The sequence below is a fragment of the Aquarana catesbeiana genome, linkage group LG06, assembly GCF_042186555.1.
Source record: "Aquarana catesbeiana isolate 2022-GZ linkage group LG06, ASM4218655v1, whole genome shotgun sequence".
NCBI classification, from domain to species: Eukaryota; Metazoa; Chordata; class Amphibia; order Anura; family Ranidae; genus Aquarana; species Aquarana catesbeiana.
This window is the reverse complement of record NC_133329.1, coordinates 3,279,233-3,295,841: the sequence shown is the minus strand read 5'-3', so window position 1 is coordinate 3,295,841 and position 16,609 is coordinate 3,279,233. Positions and strand designations below refer to the sequence as shown.

General features: G+C 46.6%; 1 protein-coding gene across 1 annotated transcript in view; it reads left to right on the top strand.

Annotated features, from left to right (window-relative positions):
* The first annotated feature begins 1,134 nt into the window (after positions 1–1,134).
* The window catches only part of LOC141147471 (serine protease 27-like), a 32,022-nt gene continuing 16,547 nt past the window's right edge, over positions 1,135–16,609 (top strand). The window contains exons 1-4 of the mRNA XM_073634710.1: positions 1,135–1,180; positions 9,840–9,866; positions 9,974–10,136; positions 14,745–15,010. Of these exons, the coding sequence (XP_073490811.1) occupies positions 1,135–1,180; positions 9,840–9,866; positions 9,974–10,136; positions 14,745–15,010 (502 nt within the window). The remainder of the gene's footprint in view (positions 1,181–9,839; positions 9,867–9,973; positions 10,137–14,744; positions 15,011–16,609) is intronic.

Sequence of the window (16,609 nt, the reverse complement as noted above, 5' to 3'; positions counted from 1 at the left end):
GGTAGCCTTCTATCAATGGGGGGTGGTCTCTCTCTATAGGCAGCTAGTCTTCTATCAGAGGGTGGTAGTCTCTCTCTATAGACAGGTAGTCTTCTATCAGAGGGTGGTGGTCTCTCACTATAGGCAGATAGTCTTCTATCAGAGGGTGGTAGTCTCTCTCTATAGACAGGTAGTCTTCTATCAGAGGGTGGTGGTCTTTCTTTATAGACGGGTAGTCTTCTATCAGAGGGTGGTAGACTCTCTCTATAGACAGGTAGTCTTCTATCAGAGGGTGGTGGTCTTTCTTTATAGACGGGTAGTCTTCTATCACTGGGTGGTGGTCTCTCACTATAGGCAGATAGTCTTCTATCAGAGGGTGGTAGTCTCTCTCTATAGACAGGTAGTCTTCTATCAGAGGGTGGTGGTCTCTCACTATAGGCAGATAGTCTTCTATCAGAGGGTGGTAGTCTCTCTCTATAGACAGGTAGCCTTCTATCAGAGGGTGGTGGTCTCTCACTATAGGCAGATAGTCTTCTATCAGAGGGTGGTAGTCTCTCTCTATAGACAGGTAGTCTTCTATCAGAGGGTGGTGGTCTCTCACTATAGGCAGATAGTCTTCTATCAGAGGGTGGTAGTCTCTCTCTATAGACAGGTAGTCTTCTATCAGAGGGTGGTGGTCTCTCAGTGTGGAAAGGTAGTCTTTTATCAGAGGGTGGTGGTCTCCCTCTATGAGCCGGTAGTCATCTTTCAGAGGGTGGTGGTCTCCCTCTATGAGCAGGTAGTCTTCTATCAGAGGGAGGTGGCCTCTCCTTCTATAGACATAGGTGAATCACTCAGGGAGTCATCACAGCTGCAGTTTATGAGGGGAGGAGGTGATGAGGAGGGATGTATAGCAGCTAAATATCTTTACATGACTGTGCGTGTGTTACCTCACTTGAGTGACATCCCTGTCACCTCCAAGGATCCAAACTATAGACCCATCTTCAGGTCTTCCCATTGTATTTCCCCATGTTGTGCGCTCTGCTTCTCGCTACATTCTGACATTATCAAACATCTTTCCTCTCCCCCACTTGTTGTGAGCTGTGGAGGGGGCTCGCCCCTGTCATCCCATTATACCCAGAGCCATCGTGACCTCCTGAGCTGACCACCAACGTCATGACTTGTCTTCATCTCTGGACTCTGTCTCTTCTCCTTGCAACAGGTAAGTACTAATTCAACTACTGAATGTTTATTTATTTTTTTGTGGTAAGAGCCATTTTCTGAGGCCAAATTTGTTTTGACTTTTTATAAATTGTTAAGTAAAACCTAATCTAACTAAAATCAAACACAAAAAGGTTTGTGCACGTGTAGAAGGACCTGCGTAGTCAACTTCCTTTCTATAATGAAATACTTTCCATCTCTACTGCTAATACAGAATTATCAGGATAAGGTGATAGATCCACTTGACACCTATTTCATCCATCATAGTTATACAGTATCGTTCTTCATTAATATTCTTCCTCTACACATTTGGAATGGTACCCATTTATACAAAGTGGAGATGTCAGTCTACTACAATTTTTGGTATTTTTTTCTTGTTCTTATAATATTACGTTATATTGCATCACGACTGACCTCTCTACTTTGTATCCTCCTGGGGACACTGGTACCAGTCATTGCGAAACGCGTCAAGGAAGAATATTGACGAAGAACAATATTGTATAACTCTGATGGATGAAATAGATGTCAAAGGCATCTATTCCCCAATCCTGATAATTCTGTATGAGCAGTAGAGGTGGTCAGTATTTAATTATAGAAAAGGAAGTTGACTATGCAGTTCTTTTTATATGTGCACAGACCTTTTTGTGTTTGATTTTAGTTTTTTTATGAATACAAATTACAAAAGGTGTGTGAAAGCCCCCCCCCACCCCCTAATTTTAAATGTTGTTTTGGTTTTCTCTGGGGCACCTCAAAAGTCCACTTGAGGTTTAGGTCAAGGCTATCCAGAGCGTGTCAATAAAACAGAAGGTTTTAGAAATTTAGATTTTCCATTAAAACAAAAAAAAAATAAAAAATTAGACTTCAACCTTTCAGAAAACTTAACCTTAATCAGAAACTCTCTTTTAACTAAATGAATATCTCCAAAGCAGCCCTCAGATTTAGCAGTACTTCCCCTTTAAGAAATTCCTGGAAGCTCTGAAATCTGAGAATGGCCTCACCCGGAGATTTAAATTTTTTTTTTTTACGAATAAAAATGACAAAGGTGTGTGAACCCCCTAATTTTAGATGCATTGTGGTTTTCTCTGGAGCACCTCAAAGATCCACTTGAGGTTTAGGTCAAGGCTATCCAGAGCGTGTCAATAAAACCGAAGGTTTTAGAATTTATATTTTCCATAAAATAAAAAAAAAAATTAGATTTTAACCTTTCAGAAAAAATAACCTTAATCTTTAGATGTTCTTCTCCTTAAAAAAAAAAAGACCACTTTTATCAAAACTAGACCTCCACCTCCTTCTGACGCTGACTCGGCAGAGAACTGAATGCAGAAACTTTCTTTAAGGTGATGAATATCTCCAAAGTGGCCCTCAGATTTAGTAGGACTTCCCTTTTAAGAAATTCCTGGAAGCTCTGAAACGTGAGAATGGCATCACCTGAAGATTTCAATTTTTTTTTTTACGAATTAAAATTACAAAGGTGTGTGTGAACCCCCCCTAATTTTAAATGTTGTATTGTGGTTTTCTCTGGGGCACCTCAAAAGTCCACTTGAGGTTTGGGTCAAGGCTATCCAGAGCGTGTCAATAAAACAGAAGGTTTTAGGAACTAGATTTTTCCATTAAAACAAACAAAAAAAAATTTGATTTCAACCTTTCAGAAAAATTAACCTTAATCTTTAGATGTTCTTCTCCTAAAAAAAAAAAAAAAAAAGACCACTTTTATCAAAACTAGACCTCTACCTCCTTCTGACGCTGACTTGGCAGAGAACTGAATTCAGAAACTCTCTTTTAACGTGATGAATATCTCCAAAGCGGCCCTCAGATTTAGCAGTACTTTCCCTTTAAGAAAATTCCTGGAAGCTCTGAAACGTGAGAACGGCCTCACCTGAAGATTTAAATGATTGACTGTTATCCCTGTGATGGTTACATCTGCCGGTGACTCATTCCAACCCAATGATGACAATACGGCTCCTTGTTAGGTGATTGAAACACAAATTATTGTAAAATTTATTGGATATTTATCACTCCCAGTGATACAAACTAGTCTTCCAGGGTAATAATAATCAGAAAAATTCCACCATTTTATAAATGAATTGGTGGCTTTGCTAATAACTTTACATCTGCTTGGGGGCAATAACTCATACTAGTTCAATCTGTATAATTTCACGTACAGGAGCAGTCTGGTGGGGAGAGTCACTCATTGGTTTCTTGTATATTTTGGGGATTCCGGCAGTGAAATCCTTCTTGTCATGTGTTCTGGCTCTTCACCTGCTTAATTTGAGGTGTCTTCTATCCTCTTCTGTATAAAATCCATTAAATATTCAGTGGAAGAGCAGGGAGTTGGGACTTTTGCAAGGACAGTAGTAGGAGGTGTGTAGAGATCTCACCACCGGAATCCTGGAGAGACAGTAGGAACCATTACAGTGGTGTACCTCTAGGATTAGCACCAAGATCCCTCAAAGTAGAAGAGTGATGGATAACCTACAAAAGGACAAGAAACTCTAAAGCCGGCCATAGACGGTTGGAATCTTGGGCGGTTCAACTTTTTCAACTTGGGTACAACCACCATGTCGGATTTTCAGCATGTGATTGTTACCAGCTGCTGTGGCCACTAGCAATAATTATCGAGTTCTCCCGGCAGGGACAGCTCCTGGCTGGGAGAACATAATAGCTCCACGGGAGGGATTCCTCAATCGACAGAGTCAGTGTTGATTGGGGAATGGCTCCATCTATGGCCGTCTTAAGGGCAGGTCCTACATTAACCAAATTTATTTCCTTCAACCACGGGTTAAGGAAAGGAAAATTGCTTGATTCCCCCATCAACACATTAAGGAGGTTTCTCTGCCATCGGAATGCAACAACCACTGCTTGTGGCTATAGCCGCCGACACTAATCACATAAAAGAAGGCCAGCAGGCTGGTTGTACTGAAGTCAATGGATGAATAGATTCTTCAGTACAACCAGCCTGTCCATACATTAGTCAAAGTGCTGATAATTCCTGCTGAAGCTGCCAAGGTTCCATCCGTCTGTGGCCAGCTTAAGTGTATCTTATGATTATATTGTTAATTTGCAAAAGGACTAGTCTCTCATGTCGCGTACACACGACCGGACTTTCCGACAGAACCATTCCGTTGGACATTCCGATCGTGTGTGGGCTTCATCTGACCTTTTTTTTCGAACATTCCGACGGACCTAAAAATAGAACAAGTTTTAAATCTTTCCAACGGACTCAGTTCCTATCGGGAAAACTGCTCGTCTGTATGCTAGTCCGACAGACCAAGAACGACGCAAGGGCAGCTATTGGCTACTGGCTATTGAACTTCCTTTTTCTAGTCCCGTCATACTTCATCACGTTCTAAACAAACGGACTTTGGTGTGATCGTGTGTAGGCAAGTCCGTTTCAGCAGAAGTCCGTCGGAACTCCATCGGAAAGACCGTCAAACTTCGGTCCGACAGAAAGACCGGTCGCGTGTACGCGGCATTAGAGTAGTGGAATGGAAGACCTCATGGTTAACCCTAGAGACAACCAGATGCTCTCGGGGTATCAGAAGATATGATGGGTGTCTTATGAGAAGATTAAACTCTCTAAGAATAGCTTAAGATTTATTTAGTGATTTGTTAAAGGACTGGACACTCCCGGGGTAGTGGAATGGAAGACCTCATGGTTAACCCTAGTGACAACCAGATAATCCAAGGGTATTAGAAGACATGATGGGTGTCTTATGAGAAGATTAGACTCTCTAAGAATATCTAAGATTTAATCAATGATTTGTGAAAGGACTAGACTCTCTCAGGGTGGTGGAATGGAAGACCTTAAGGGTGGCCCTGGAGATGCAGATACTCTCATAGTAAATGAAGACGTAATGAGTGACCTAGTTAGGGAAAAAGAATACCCTGCATTGGGGGTACAGTGTTAGCCAGCAATACAGAAGAAAAAGATTTGGGGGTGCTTATTTCAGATGACTGAAAAATGATCAAACAGTGTGACCAGGCCATGGGAAAAGCCAATAGAATTCTAGGATACATCACTAGAGGGATCACCAGTGGGGGGAAGGAGGTCCTGATTCCTCTATATAGATCTTTATATCACTAGAGGGATCACCAGAAGGAGGAAGGAGGTCCTGGTTCCTCTATATAGATCTTTATATCACTAGAGGGGTCACCAGCAGGAGGAAGAAGGTCCTGATTCCTCTATATAGATCTTTATATCATTAGAGGGATCACCAGTGGGGGGGAAGGAGGTCCTGATTCCTCTATATAGATCTTTATATCACTAGAGGGATCACCAGCAGGAGGAAGGAGGTCCTGATTCCTCTATATAGATCTTTATATCACTAGAGGGATCACCAGCAGGAGGAAGAAGGTCCTGATTCCTCTATATAGATCTTTATATCATTAGAGGGATCACCAGCAGGAGGAAGGAGGTCCTGATTCCTCTATATAGATCTTTATATCACTAGAGGGGTCACCAGCAGGAGGAAGGAGGTCCTGATTCCTCTATATAGATCTTTATATCACTAGAGGGATCACTAGCAGGAGGAAGGAGGTCCTGATTCCTCTATATAGATCTTTATATCACTAGAGGGATCACCGGCAGGAGGAAGGAGGTCCTGATTCCTCTATATAGATCTATATATCACTAGAGGGATCACTGGCAGGAGGAAGGAGGTCATGATTGCTCTATATAGATCTTTATATCACTAGAGGGATCACTGGCAGGAGGAAGGAGGTCATGATTGCTCTATATAGATCTTTATATCACTAGAGGGATCACCAGCAGGAGGAAGGAGGTCCTGATTCCTCTATATAGATCTTTATATCACTAGAGGGATCACCAGAAGGAGGAAGAAGGTCCTGATTCCTCTATATAGATCTTTATATCACTAGAGGGATCACCAGGAGGAGGAAGGAGGTCCCGATTCCTCTATATAGATCTTTATATCACTAGAGGGGTCACCAGCAGGAGGAAGGAGGTCCCGATTCCTCTATATAGATCTTTATATCACTAGAGGGATCACTAGCAGGAGGAAGGAGGTCCTGATTCCTCTATATAGATCTTTATATCACTAGAAGGATCACCGGCAGGAGGAAGGAGGTCATGATTGCTCTATATAGATCTTTATATCACTAGAGGGATCACCAGCAGGAGGAAGGAGGTCCTGATTCCTCTATATAGATCTTTATATCACTAGAGGGATCACCAGAAGGAGGAAGAAGGTCCTGATTCCTCTATATAGATCTTTATATCATTAGAGGGATCACCAGTGGGGGGGGGGAGGAGGTCCCGATTCCTCTATATAGATCTTTATATCACTAGAGGGATCACCAGCAGGAGGAAGAAGGTCCTGATTCCTCTATATAGATCTTTATATCACTAGAGGGATCACCAGGAGGAGGAAGGAGGTCCCGATTCCTCTATATAGATCTTTATATCACTAGAGGGATCACCAGCAGGAGGAAGGAGATCACAATTTGTCTATATAGATCTTTATATCACTAGAGGGATCACCAGCAGGAGGAAGGAAGTCCTGATTCCTCTATATAGATCTTTATATCACTAGAGGGATCACCAGCAGGAGGAAGGAGGTCCTGATTCCTCTATATAGATCTTTATATCACTAGAGGGGTCACCAGGAGGAGGAAGGAGGTCCCGATCCCTCTATATAGATCTTTATATCACTAGAGGGATCACCAGCAGGAGGAAGGAGGTCCTGATTCCTCTATATAGATCTTTATATCACTAGAGGGATCACCAGAAGGAGGAAGGAGGTCCTGATTCCTCTATATAGATCTTTATATCACTAGAGGGGTCACCAGCAGGAGGAAGGAGGTCCCGATCCCCCCCCCTCCCACATCTCACAGTAACAGGCTGTCATCAGCTGGAGGTCCCTCCCCTGTCACCTTTTTTCTCTTGGTGTCAGGAAAACTTGTCAGAAGTGACTCATGCTGATAGCGGAGTTAGGAAGCAGCAGACAAAAGTGACACTTTGTGCTTCTAATTGAGACAATTACACACTATAGAAGTACTCCATTGTCTCTGTGGTAAGTGCACTAATCTGGCTACAATCACCTCACACACTATAGAAGGAAATACTTTGCTCCAATTTCACGTCTGAGGTTTACAACCACTTTAAACATAGAAAATTGACGACAGAAAAAGACCGAGTAGTCCATCGAGTCTGCCTATTTCTTATTTTGGGTTTAGTTTTTTTTTGTTTTGTTTTGTTTAGGGGTTTTTTTCGGGTTTTTTTTAGTTTTTTGGGGGGGTCTTTTTTTTTTTGTTGTTTTATTTATTTTTTATTTTTTTTTTTATTAACTTTGTTATCTGACTATGGATCTACATTTACTGTTGACTGTCTCACTACCTCTGCTGGAAGTTTATTCCAAGCTTCAACTACCCTTTCAGTAAAATAATACTTTCTAACCCCCTTCACGCCGATCATGCGCAAAATTTGCGTCCATGGCATGAAGGGGTTATACCGGGATGATCTGCAGCTGCGGGCATCACCCTGGTACTGTTTTTTTTTTTTTGTTTTTTTTTTTTTTAGAGCGGGCAGGTTGGCTTTTTAGTGATAACAATCAATGTGGCTAAAAGCCGCTCTGCTGTTATCCTAAAGCAGCGGGAGGAGACACCCCCCCCCCTCCCCACACATACTCTTCTCGGCCGCCAGCCTGGACTTTGTAGTCTCGCAACAGCTGGAGGGCCACTAGTTTGAGACCCCTGGACTCTAGTCCCTTCACATATCAGTCATGAAATCTTCAGATAGACGTAGAAAGTATAGCAATCCCATAGGACACACATCATGTCCTCTGTTACCCTGAGGGTATCTTGTTGTCTTTGGGGTTAACCATGAGGTCTTCCATTCCACCACCCTGATAGAGTCTAGTCCAGGAGTCTCAAACTGGTGGCCCACCAGCTGTTTTGCGAAACGACAAAGTCCCATCATGCCTCTGCCTGTGGGAGTCATGCTTGCAACTGTCAGCCATGCAAGACCTCGTGGGACTTGTAGTTTCATAACAGCTGGAGGGCCACCAGTTTGAGACCCCTGGACTAGACTCTATCAGGGTGGTGGAATGGAAGACCTCATGGTTAACCTCAAAGACAACAAGATACCCTCAGGGTAACAGAGGACATGATGTGTTTCCTATGGGATTGCTATACTTTCTACGTCTATCTGAAGATTTCATGGATGATCTGTGGAAGGACTAGAGTCCAGGGGTCTCAAACTGGTGGCCCTCCAGCTGTTATGAAACTACAAGTCCGATGAGGTCTTGCATGGCTGACAATTGCAAGCATGACTCCCACAGGCAGAGGCATGATGGGACTTTGTCGTTTCGCAAAACAGCTGGAGGGCCACCAGTTTGAGACCCCTGGACTCTAGTCCTTTCACAGATCAGCCATGAAATCTTCAGATAGACGTAGAAAGTATAGCAATCCCATAGGACACACATCATGTCCTCTGTTCCCCTGAGGGTATCTTGTTGTCTTTGAGGTTAACCATGAGATCTTCCATTCCACCACCCTGAGAGAGTCTAGTCCTTGTACAAATCACTGAATACATCTTAAGATAAACTTAAGGTGGTTGTAAACCCTCACATAGACCAAGTGAAGGGACTGGCCTCAGGTGATATACAGGAATGGAACAAATCCTTCTACATAAGTTGTACCTGTCTATCTGCAGTTCTTTCTTCTCTACAGCCATTCAAAGTGCTGAATCTTAGAAAGCTTTTCTGAGAGTTTAGAAAAAAATGGAGGTGGAGAGCTGAAGTTACACTCTGCAGAGCTCAGTGAGGAGGGGAGGGGGGTACGAGGGGGTGCTGATGCTGCATGGATCTGGCGAAGGAGTTCTGTCCCCCTCTCTGCTGTTGAATGCTGAGACAAGAAGGAGGCGAGGGGGTGCCGATGCTGCATGGAGAAGCCCAGGATCTGTAGGAGTTCCGTCCTCCTCTCTGCTGCTGAATGCTGAGAGAAGGAGGAGGCGAGGGGGTGCCGAATGCTGCATGGAGAAGCACAGGATCTGTAGGAGGAGTTCCATCCTCCTCTCTGCTGCTGAATGCTGAGACAAGGAGGTGGCGGAGATGAGGGGGTGCTGATACTGCATGGGGAAGTGCAGGATCTGTAGGAGAAGTTCTGTCCTCCTCTCTGCTGCTGAATGCTGAGACAAGGGGGTGCTGATGCTGCATGGAAAAGTGCAGGATCTGTAGGAGGTCAGTCCTCCCCTCTGCTGCTGAATGCTAAGACAAGGAGGAGGCGAGGGGGTGCTGATGCGGCATGGAGAAGTGTAGGATCTGTAGGAGAAATTCTGTCCTCCTCTCTGCTGCTGACACAAGGTGGGAGTGGAGATGAGGGGGGTTGCTGCAGCTGCAGGAGGAGTGTGATGGCCACATGAAATGGTCTGGCAGGCTGGACTTGATCCACAGGCCGTGCGTTTGACCCATGTGTACTAGACTCTCTCTGATTAATGGAGTGAAAGACCTTATGGGTGACCACAGAAAAGACTTCCTTAGAGTAACTAAAACATTCTGGGCGTCTCGGGATGATCAGATGCTCTCAGGATGGCAAAAGACATGAGAAGTACCCCAAAGTGAGAGCAGACCTTCTCATAGTAGATGAAGAGTGCTCAGTGGCTTCTAGAGATGACATATTAACAATGTTCCTTCATCTTTCAGGTGTTCAGCTTTCGATGTCCTACTCAGGTAAGTCCCCGATCTTCTACACCTAGTTTACTGATACCCCCCATACAAAGCTGGCCCACCAGGCATACCCGGGCAGGATGGTGATCACGGTTTCTGGTTCTGCGTAGGTTGTGGTAAGCCGGTGACATCGGACCGCATTGTTGGTGGACAAGACGCCTCCCCCGGGGATTGGCCATGGCAGATCAGCCTGAGGAGAGGTGGCTCCCATATCTGTGGAGGGGTCATGATTGACTCCCAGTGGGTGCTGACCGCTGCCCACTGCTTTGTACGGTAGGTGACTTTTTCGGGTAAGTGGCATATACTGTACAGCTAGCGGCATATATTTGCAAAGGTTCCCATGCCCCATTGCTATCTGTTTTATTACATGTTTATACAGTATTTATCTTTAGTGTTCTGTCCCACTTATATGATTTTTTCCTGTGTTGTATTGAATTAGGCTGCCTTTGTTTGGGGCATGCTGACATCTAGTGGCGAATATGAGCCACTACAGCTTGTTTACTGATGTGATTTGGTCTCTCCCTCTGTCCTCTCCTCCTGTTTAGTGCTAGTTAGTTCAGTCCTAGCTATGCTTGTCCTGTTTCCTTCACGTTCCCTCAGTCAGTGTTCGTTATTTACAGAGAGAGAGGGCTTAGAAAGTTTTGGGGGTGGATTTACCGAAGGCAAACAGACTTACACTCGCTTTGCCCAGAGTTTAGTAAAAGTGGTGAAGCTCTGCTGATTCCATTCATCCAATCGTGTGCAAGCAGTTATTTTCCTCACCCCTGCATATTTTTTTACAATTGAAGCTGCGCCACATTTACTAAGCTCTGGGGGGAAACGAGTGCAACTGCCTTTTGTAAATCCACCTCATTGTCTTCTTACACCTCAAAAGACTTGAGTAGGGGGGAGGGGGGAGCGCCCGGTCCCCAGAAAAAATGTAAACTCCTGAAGTAGGGTTCACAAATTCTTTATTCAAAAAGTAAACATTTACACCAAGCCGACGCGTTTCAGGGGAACGGACTCCCCCCTTCTTCAGGGCTAGTGAAGAATAAAGTGAATCTTTTTGATGTCAGCAGTTTCACGATTTGCACGAAATACATTTTCCCCATTTGGTTTTCATAGTTGGGGGGTCTCCGGAGGCCAATAGGTTTGCAGTGAGAGGCGCCCTTCCTTCGAACGTCAGAAGGTTGGGCTCTGCTTCTACCCACCTTGAGGTGTTCCTGCTCCTCTCAGGGTGTACCCACCCCCACCTGCCGCTGTAAAATGACCCCTTTGTGGGCAAAAAAAAGTGCCCTGGAGGAGGCAAGAATGTTTACTCACCTTTTCCAGAGGTCGATGTCCTCTACCGTTCCTATGTTCCAGGGCTGCAGCCCCCACCAGTAGGTTGGATGCCTGTGTCTCACCTGTCGTTGTTCCATCCTCTGACCCCATTGGTTGACTATTGAGTCCTGTCCTGACTTAGAGAATAGAAGAAGGGACCATGGCACGTGCCCAAAGCCACAGGAATCTAAGGCTGCGGCACTGGAATGGGATGGGAGGTCACAGAGAGAGGGCGCCAGAGAGGGGAGTGTGCTGGAACTTCTTCTGCAAGGCACCTTTGTCGGCCATTACTTTTTCATGATATGGTCACTTTATGCAGAGGGTTAAAATTGAATAAAATGTCAGTAAAGGTAAAACCTGGGGGCCTTTAGGTATCTTCAGCCCTTTCTGGCCAGTGGTGGACTTTCAAGCCCTGACAGGCCGTTGACAGAGCAGGGCTCATCTTTAGCTTCTTCCTCCAGGGAAGTGGCCTGGGAGGCATTAGACCCTTCAGCATCTATACTCTCCTCAGACAGCAGGCCTGGGAGGCAGGGACCCCTTGCCACCTCATCTTCTCAGACAGCAGGCCTGGGAGGCAAGGACCCCTGAACTCCTCATCTTCTCAGACAGCAGGCCTGGGAGGCAAGGACCCCTGGACTCTTCTTCATCTCAGACAGCAGGCCTGGGAGGCAAGGACCCCTGGGCTCATCTTCTTCTCAGACAGCAGGCCTGGGAGGCAAGGACCCCTGGACTCCTCATCTTCTCAGACAGCAGGCCTGGGAGGCAAGGACCCCTGGACTCCTCATCTTCTCAGACAGCAGGCCTGGGAGGCAAGGACCCCTGGACTCTTCTTCATCTCAGACAGCAGGCCTGGGAGGCAAGGACCCCTGGGCTCATCTTCTTCTCAGACAGCAGGCCTGGGAGGCAAGGGCCCCTGGACTCCTCATCTTTTTAGACAGCAGGCCTGGGAGGCAAGGACCCCTGGACTCCTCATCTTCTCAGACAGCAGGCCTGGGAGGCAAGGACCCCTGGACTCCTCATCTTCTCAGACAGCAGGCCTGGGAGGCAAGGACCCCTGGACTCCTCATCTTCTCAGACAGCAGGCCTGGGAGGCAAGGACCCCTGGACTCCTCATCTTCTCAGACAGCAGGCCTGGGAGGCAAGGACCCCTGGACTCCTCATCTTCTCAGACAGCAGGCCTGGGAGGCAAGGACCCCTGGACTCCTCATCTTCTCAGACAGCAGGCCTGGGAGGCAAGGACCCCTGGACTCCTCATCTTCTCAGACAGCAGGCCTGGGAGGCAAGGACCCCTGGGCTCATCTTGTTTTCAGGCAGCAGACCTGGGAGACAAAAAGGACCTTTCTAAAAATCTCCCAAAATATTTTTTCCCTCCACCAGCCCCCATCTACAGCAATAAACCTCTCAGTGATCAGTCAAGGTGATACAATGTTTTGGATGATATATTTATATCTTCTTACTTTACCTACTGGAGAGCACTGAACAGTAACAGACGATGTCCTGGGGCTTAAAGGAAACTCAGCGAACCTAGATAACGTACACAAACCGAGCTCAGACTGGCTACAGCCTAGCTGCTGCACTGAATTCAGACTAGGGTCACTGCACCGGGCTATAGACAGGCTACCACCAGGCTATGATCAGGCTATGACTAGGCATGATAAGGCTTGGTCAGACTATGACTAGGCATGGTGAGACTATGGTCAGGCTATGACTAGGCATGGTAAGGCTATGGTCAGGCTATGACTAGGCACGTTAAGGCTATGGTCAGACTATGACTAGGCATGGTGAGGCTATGGGCAGGCTATGACTAGGCATGGTGAGGCTATGACCAGGCTTTGATTAGGTATGGTAAGGCTAGGGTCAGGCTATGACTAGGCATGGTCAGGCTATGACTAAGCTACCACCAGGCTATGAATAGGCTATGGTCAGGCCATGGTCAGGCTATGACTAGGCATGGTCAGGCTATGGTCAGGCTATGACTAGGCACGTTAAGGCTATGGTCAGACTATGACTAGGCATGGTGAGGCTATGGTCAGGCTATGACTAGGCACGTTAAGGCTATGGTCAGACTATGACTAGGCATGGTAAGGCTATGGTCAGGCTATGACTAGGCACGTTAAGGCTATGGTCAGACAATGACTAGGCATGGTGAGGCTATGGGCAGGCTATGACTAGGCATGGTGAGGCTATGACCAGGCTTTGATTAGGTATGGTAAGGCTAGGGTCAGGCTATGACTAGGCATGGTCAGGCTATGGTCAGGCTATGACTAAGCTACCACCAGGCTATGAATAGGCTATGGTCAGGCCATGGTCAGGCTATGACTAGGCATGGTCAGGCTATGACTAGGCACGTTAAGGCTATGGTCAGACTATGACTAGGCATGGTGAGGCTATGGGCAGGCTATGACTAGGCATGGTGAGGCTATGACCAGGCTTTGATTAGGTATGGTAAGGCTAGGGTCAGGCTATGACCAAGCTACCACCAGGCTATCAATATGCTATGGTCAGGCCATGGTCAGACTATGACTAGGCATGGTAAGGCTATGGTCAGGCTATGACTAGGCACGTTAAGGCTATGGTCAGACTATGACTAGGCATGGTAAGGCTATGGTCAGACTATGACTAGGCACGTTAAGGCTATGGTCAGACTATGACTAGGCATGGTGAGGCTATGGGCAGGCTATGACTAGGCATGGTAAGGCTATGGTCAGGCTATGACTAGGCACGTTAAGGCTATGGTCAGACTATGACTAGGCATGGTAAGGCTATGGTCAGGCTATGACTAGGCACGTTAAGGCTATGGTCAGACTATGACTAGGCATGGTGAGGCTATGGGCAGGCTATGACTAGGCATGGTGAGGCTATGACCAGGCTTTGATTAGGTATGGTAAGGCTAGGGTCAGGCTATGACTAGGCATGGTCAGGCTATGACCAAGCTACCACCAGGCTATGAATAGGCTATGGTCAGGCCGTGGTCAGGCTATGACTAGGCATGGTCAGGCTATGGTCAGGCTATGACTAAGCACGTTAAGGCTATGGTCAGACTATGACTAGGCATGGTGAGGCTATGACCAGGCTTTGATTAGGTATGGTAAGGCTAGGGTCAGGCTATGACTAGGCATGGTCAGGCTATGGTCAGGCTATGACCAAGCTATCACCAGGCTATGAAAAGGCTATGGTCAGGCCATGGTCAGGCTATGACTAGGCATGGTCAGGCTATGGTCAGGTTATGACTGCGCATGGCAAAGCTATGAATGGGCACAGTAAGGCTATGGTCATGACTAGGCACAGTAAGATTATGACTAGACATGGTAAGGCTATGGTCAGGCTATGACTAGGCATGATAAGGCTATGGTCAGACTATGACTAGACATGGTAAGGCTATGGTCAGGCTATGACTAGGCATGATAAGGCTATGGTCAGACTATGACTAGACATGGTAAGGCTATGGTCAAGCTATGCACTCACACTTTAGCTTCACTCTATGTAAGCTATAGATGAATGTGAGAAATTAACTTTTTAAACTTTATCTGAATTCTCCTAACTGTTGGTGGACGTTGGTTTTCTTCTCTTCCCCACCAGGCCCTACTCTGTATCTGATTACATGGTGAACCTGGGAGCTTACAAGCTGTCTGTACCCAGTGGGGTCATGTCTCCGATCACCGCCATCAACATCCATCCCATTTACAAGGGGGCCGGTAGCAGTGGAGACATTGCCCTTCTCAAACTGCAGTACTCCATACAGTACACGGACTACATCATGCCAATCTGCATCCCCGAAGCCAATGTCCAGTTCCCCAGCGGCATGTACTGCTTCGTCACTGGCTGGGGCTCCATAAGGCAAGGAGGTGAGGCCTCTCTGGTCTACATCCAGACACAGTTACTGGGGAAAGGGATTCACATTTATTTACAGAATCTCCATTTATGACCTGATGATATTTTTTATTAAAGTTCAGAACTAAAGAGAACAATCAGCAGTGAGATGATCTCATTTCCACTTCTAGCCGAGAAGCCTAAAGGAATGTCTAATTCTTATTTATAGCTCCATCAAGAGGGTGTTTGTTTTGTTTGCCCACTGACAAATGATGATATGGGGCTAGATAACAAAAGGACAAACCCAAAAGGAAAATACATAATTGGAAATCATGAATGGTCAACGGGAAGCATTCAGGTAGACTCAAAGAATGAAAACAGATCAGGGCAGGCGGTGTTCAGGCAGAGTCATAGGACAGGAACAGATCAGGGTAGGCAGTGTTCAGGCAGAGTCATAGGACAGGAACAGATCAGGGTAGGCGGTGTTTAGGCAGAGTCAAAGGAAAGGGACAGACCAGGGTAGGCGGTGTTTAGGCAGAGTCATAGGACAGGAACAGGTCAGACCAGGCAGTATTCAGGCAGTGTCATAGGACAGGAACAGATCTGGCCAGGCAGTATTCAGGCAGTGTCATAGGACAGGAACAGGTCAGAGCAGGCAGTGTTCAGGCAGAGTCATAGGACAGGAACAGAAAGGGGTAGGCTGCGTTTGGGCAGAGTCATGGGACAGGAACAGATCAGGGCAGGTGATGTTCAGGCAGAGTCATAGGACAGCAACAGGTCAGGGCAGGTGATGTTCAGGCAGAGTCATAGGACAGGAACAGATCAGGGCAGGCAGTGTCATAGGACAGGAACAGATCAGGGCAGGCAGTGTCATAGGACAGGAACAGGTCAGGGCAGGCAGTGTCATAGGACAGGAACAGGTCAGGGCAGGCAGTGTCTAGGCAGAGTCATAGGATGGGAACAGGTCAGGGTAGGCGGTGTTTAGGCAGAGTCATAGGACAGGAACAGGTCAGGGCAGGCAGTGTCTAGGCAGAGTCATAGGACAGGAACAGATCAGGGCAGGCAGTATTCAGGCAGTGTCATAGGACAGGAACAGGTCAGAGCAGGCGGTGTTTAGGCAGAGTCATAGGACATGAACCGATCAGGGCAGGTGATGTTCAGGCAGAGTCCTAGGTCAGGAACAGATCAGGGCAGGCAGTGTCATAGGACAGGAACAGGTCAGGGCAGGCAGTGTCTAGGCAGAGTCATAGGACAGGAACAGATCAGGGCAGGTAATGTTCAGGCAGAGTCATAGGACAGGAACAGATCAGGACAGGTGATGTTTAGGCAGAGTCATAGGACAGGAAGAGATCAGGGCAGGCAGTGTTCAGGCAGAGTCATAGGACAGGAACAGATCAGAGCAGGCAGTATTCAGGCAGTGTCATAGGACAGGAACAGGTCAGGGCAGGCAGTATTCAGGCAGAGTCATAGGACAGGAACAGGTCAGGGCAGGTGAGGTTCAGGCAGAGTCATAGGACAGGAACAGGTCAGGGCAGGTGATGTTCAGGCAGAGTCATGGGACAGGAACAGATCAGGACAGGTGATGTTCAGGCAGAGTCATAGGACAGGAACAGATCAGGGCAGGCAGTATTCAG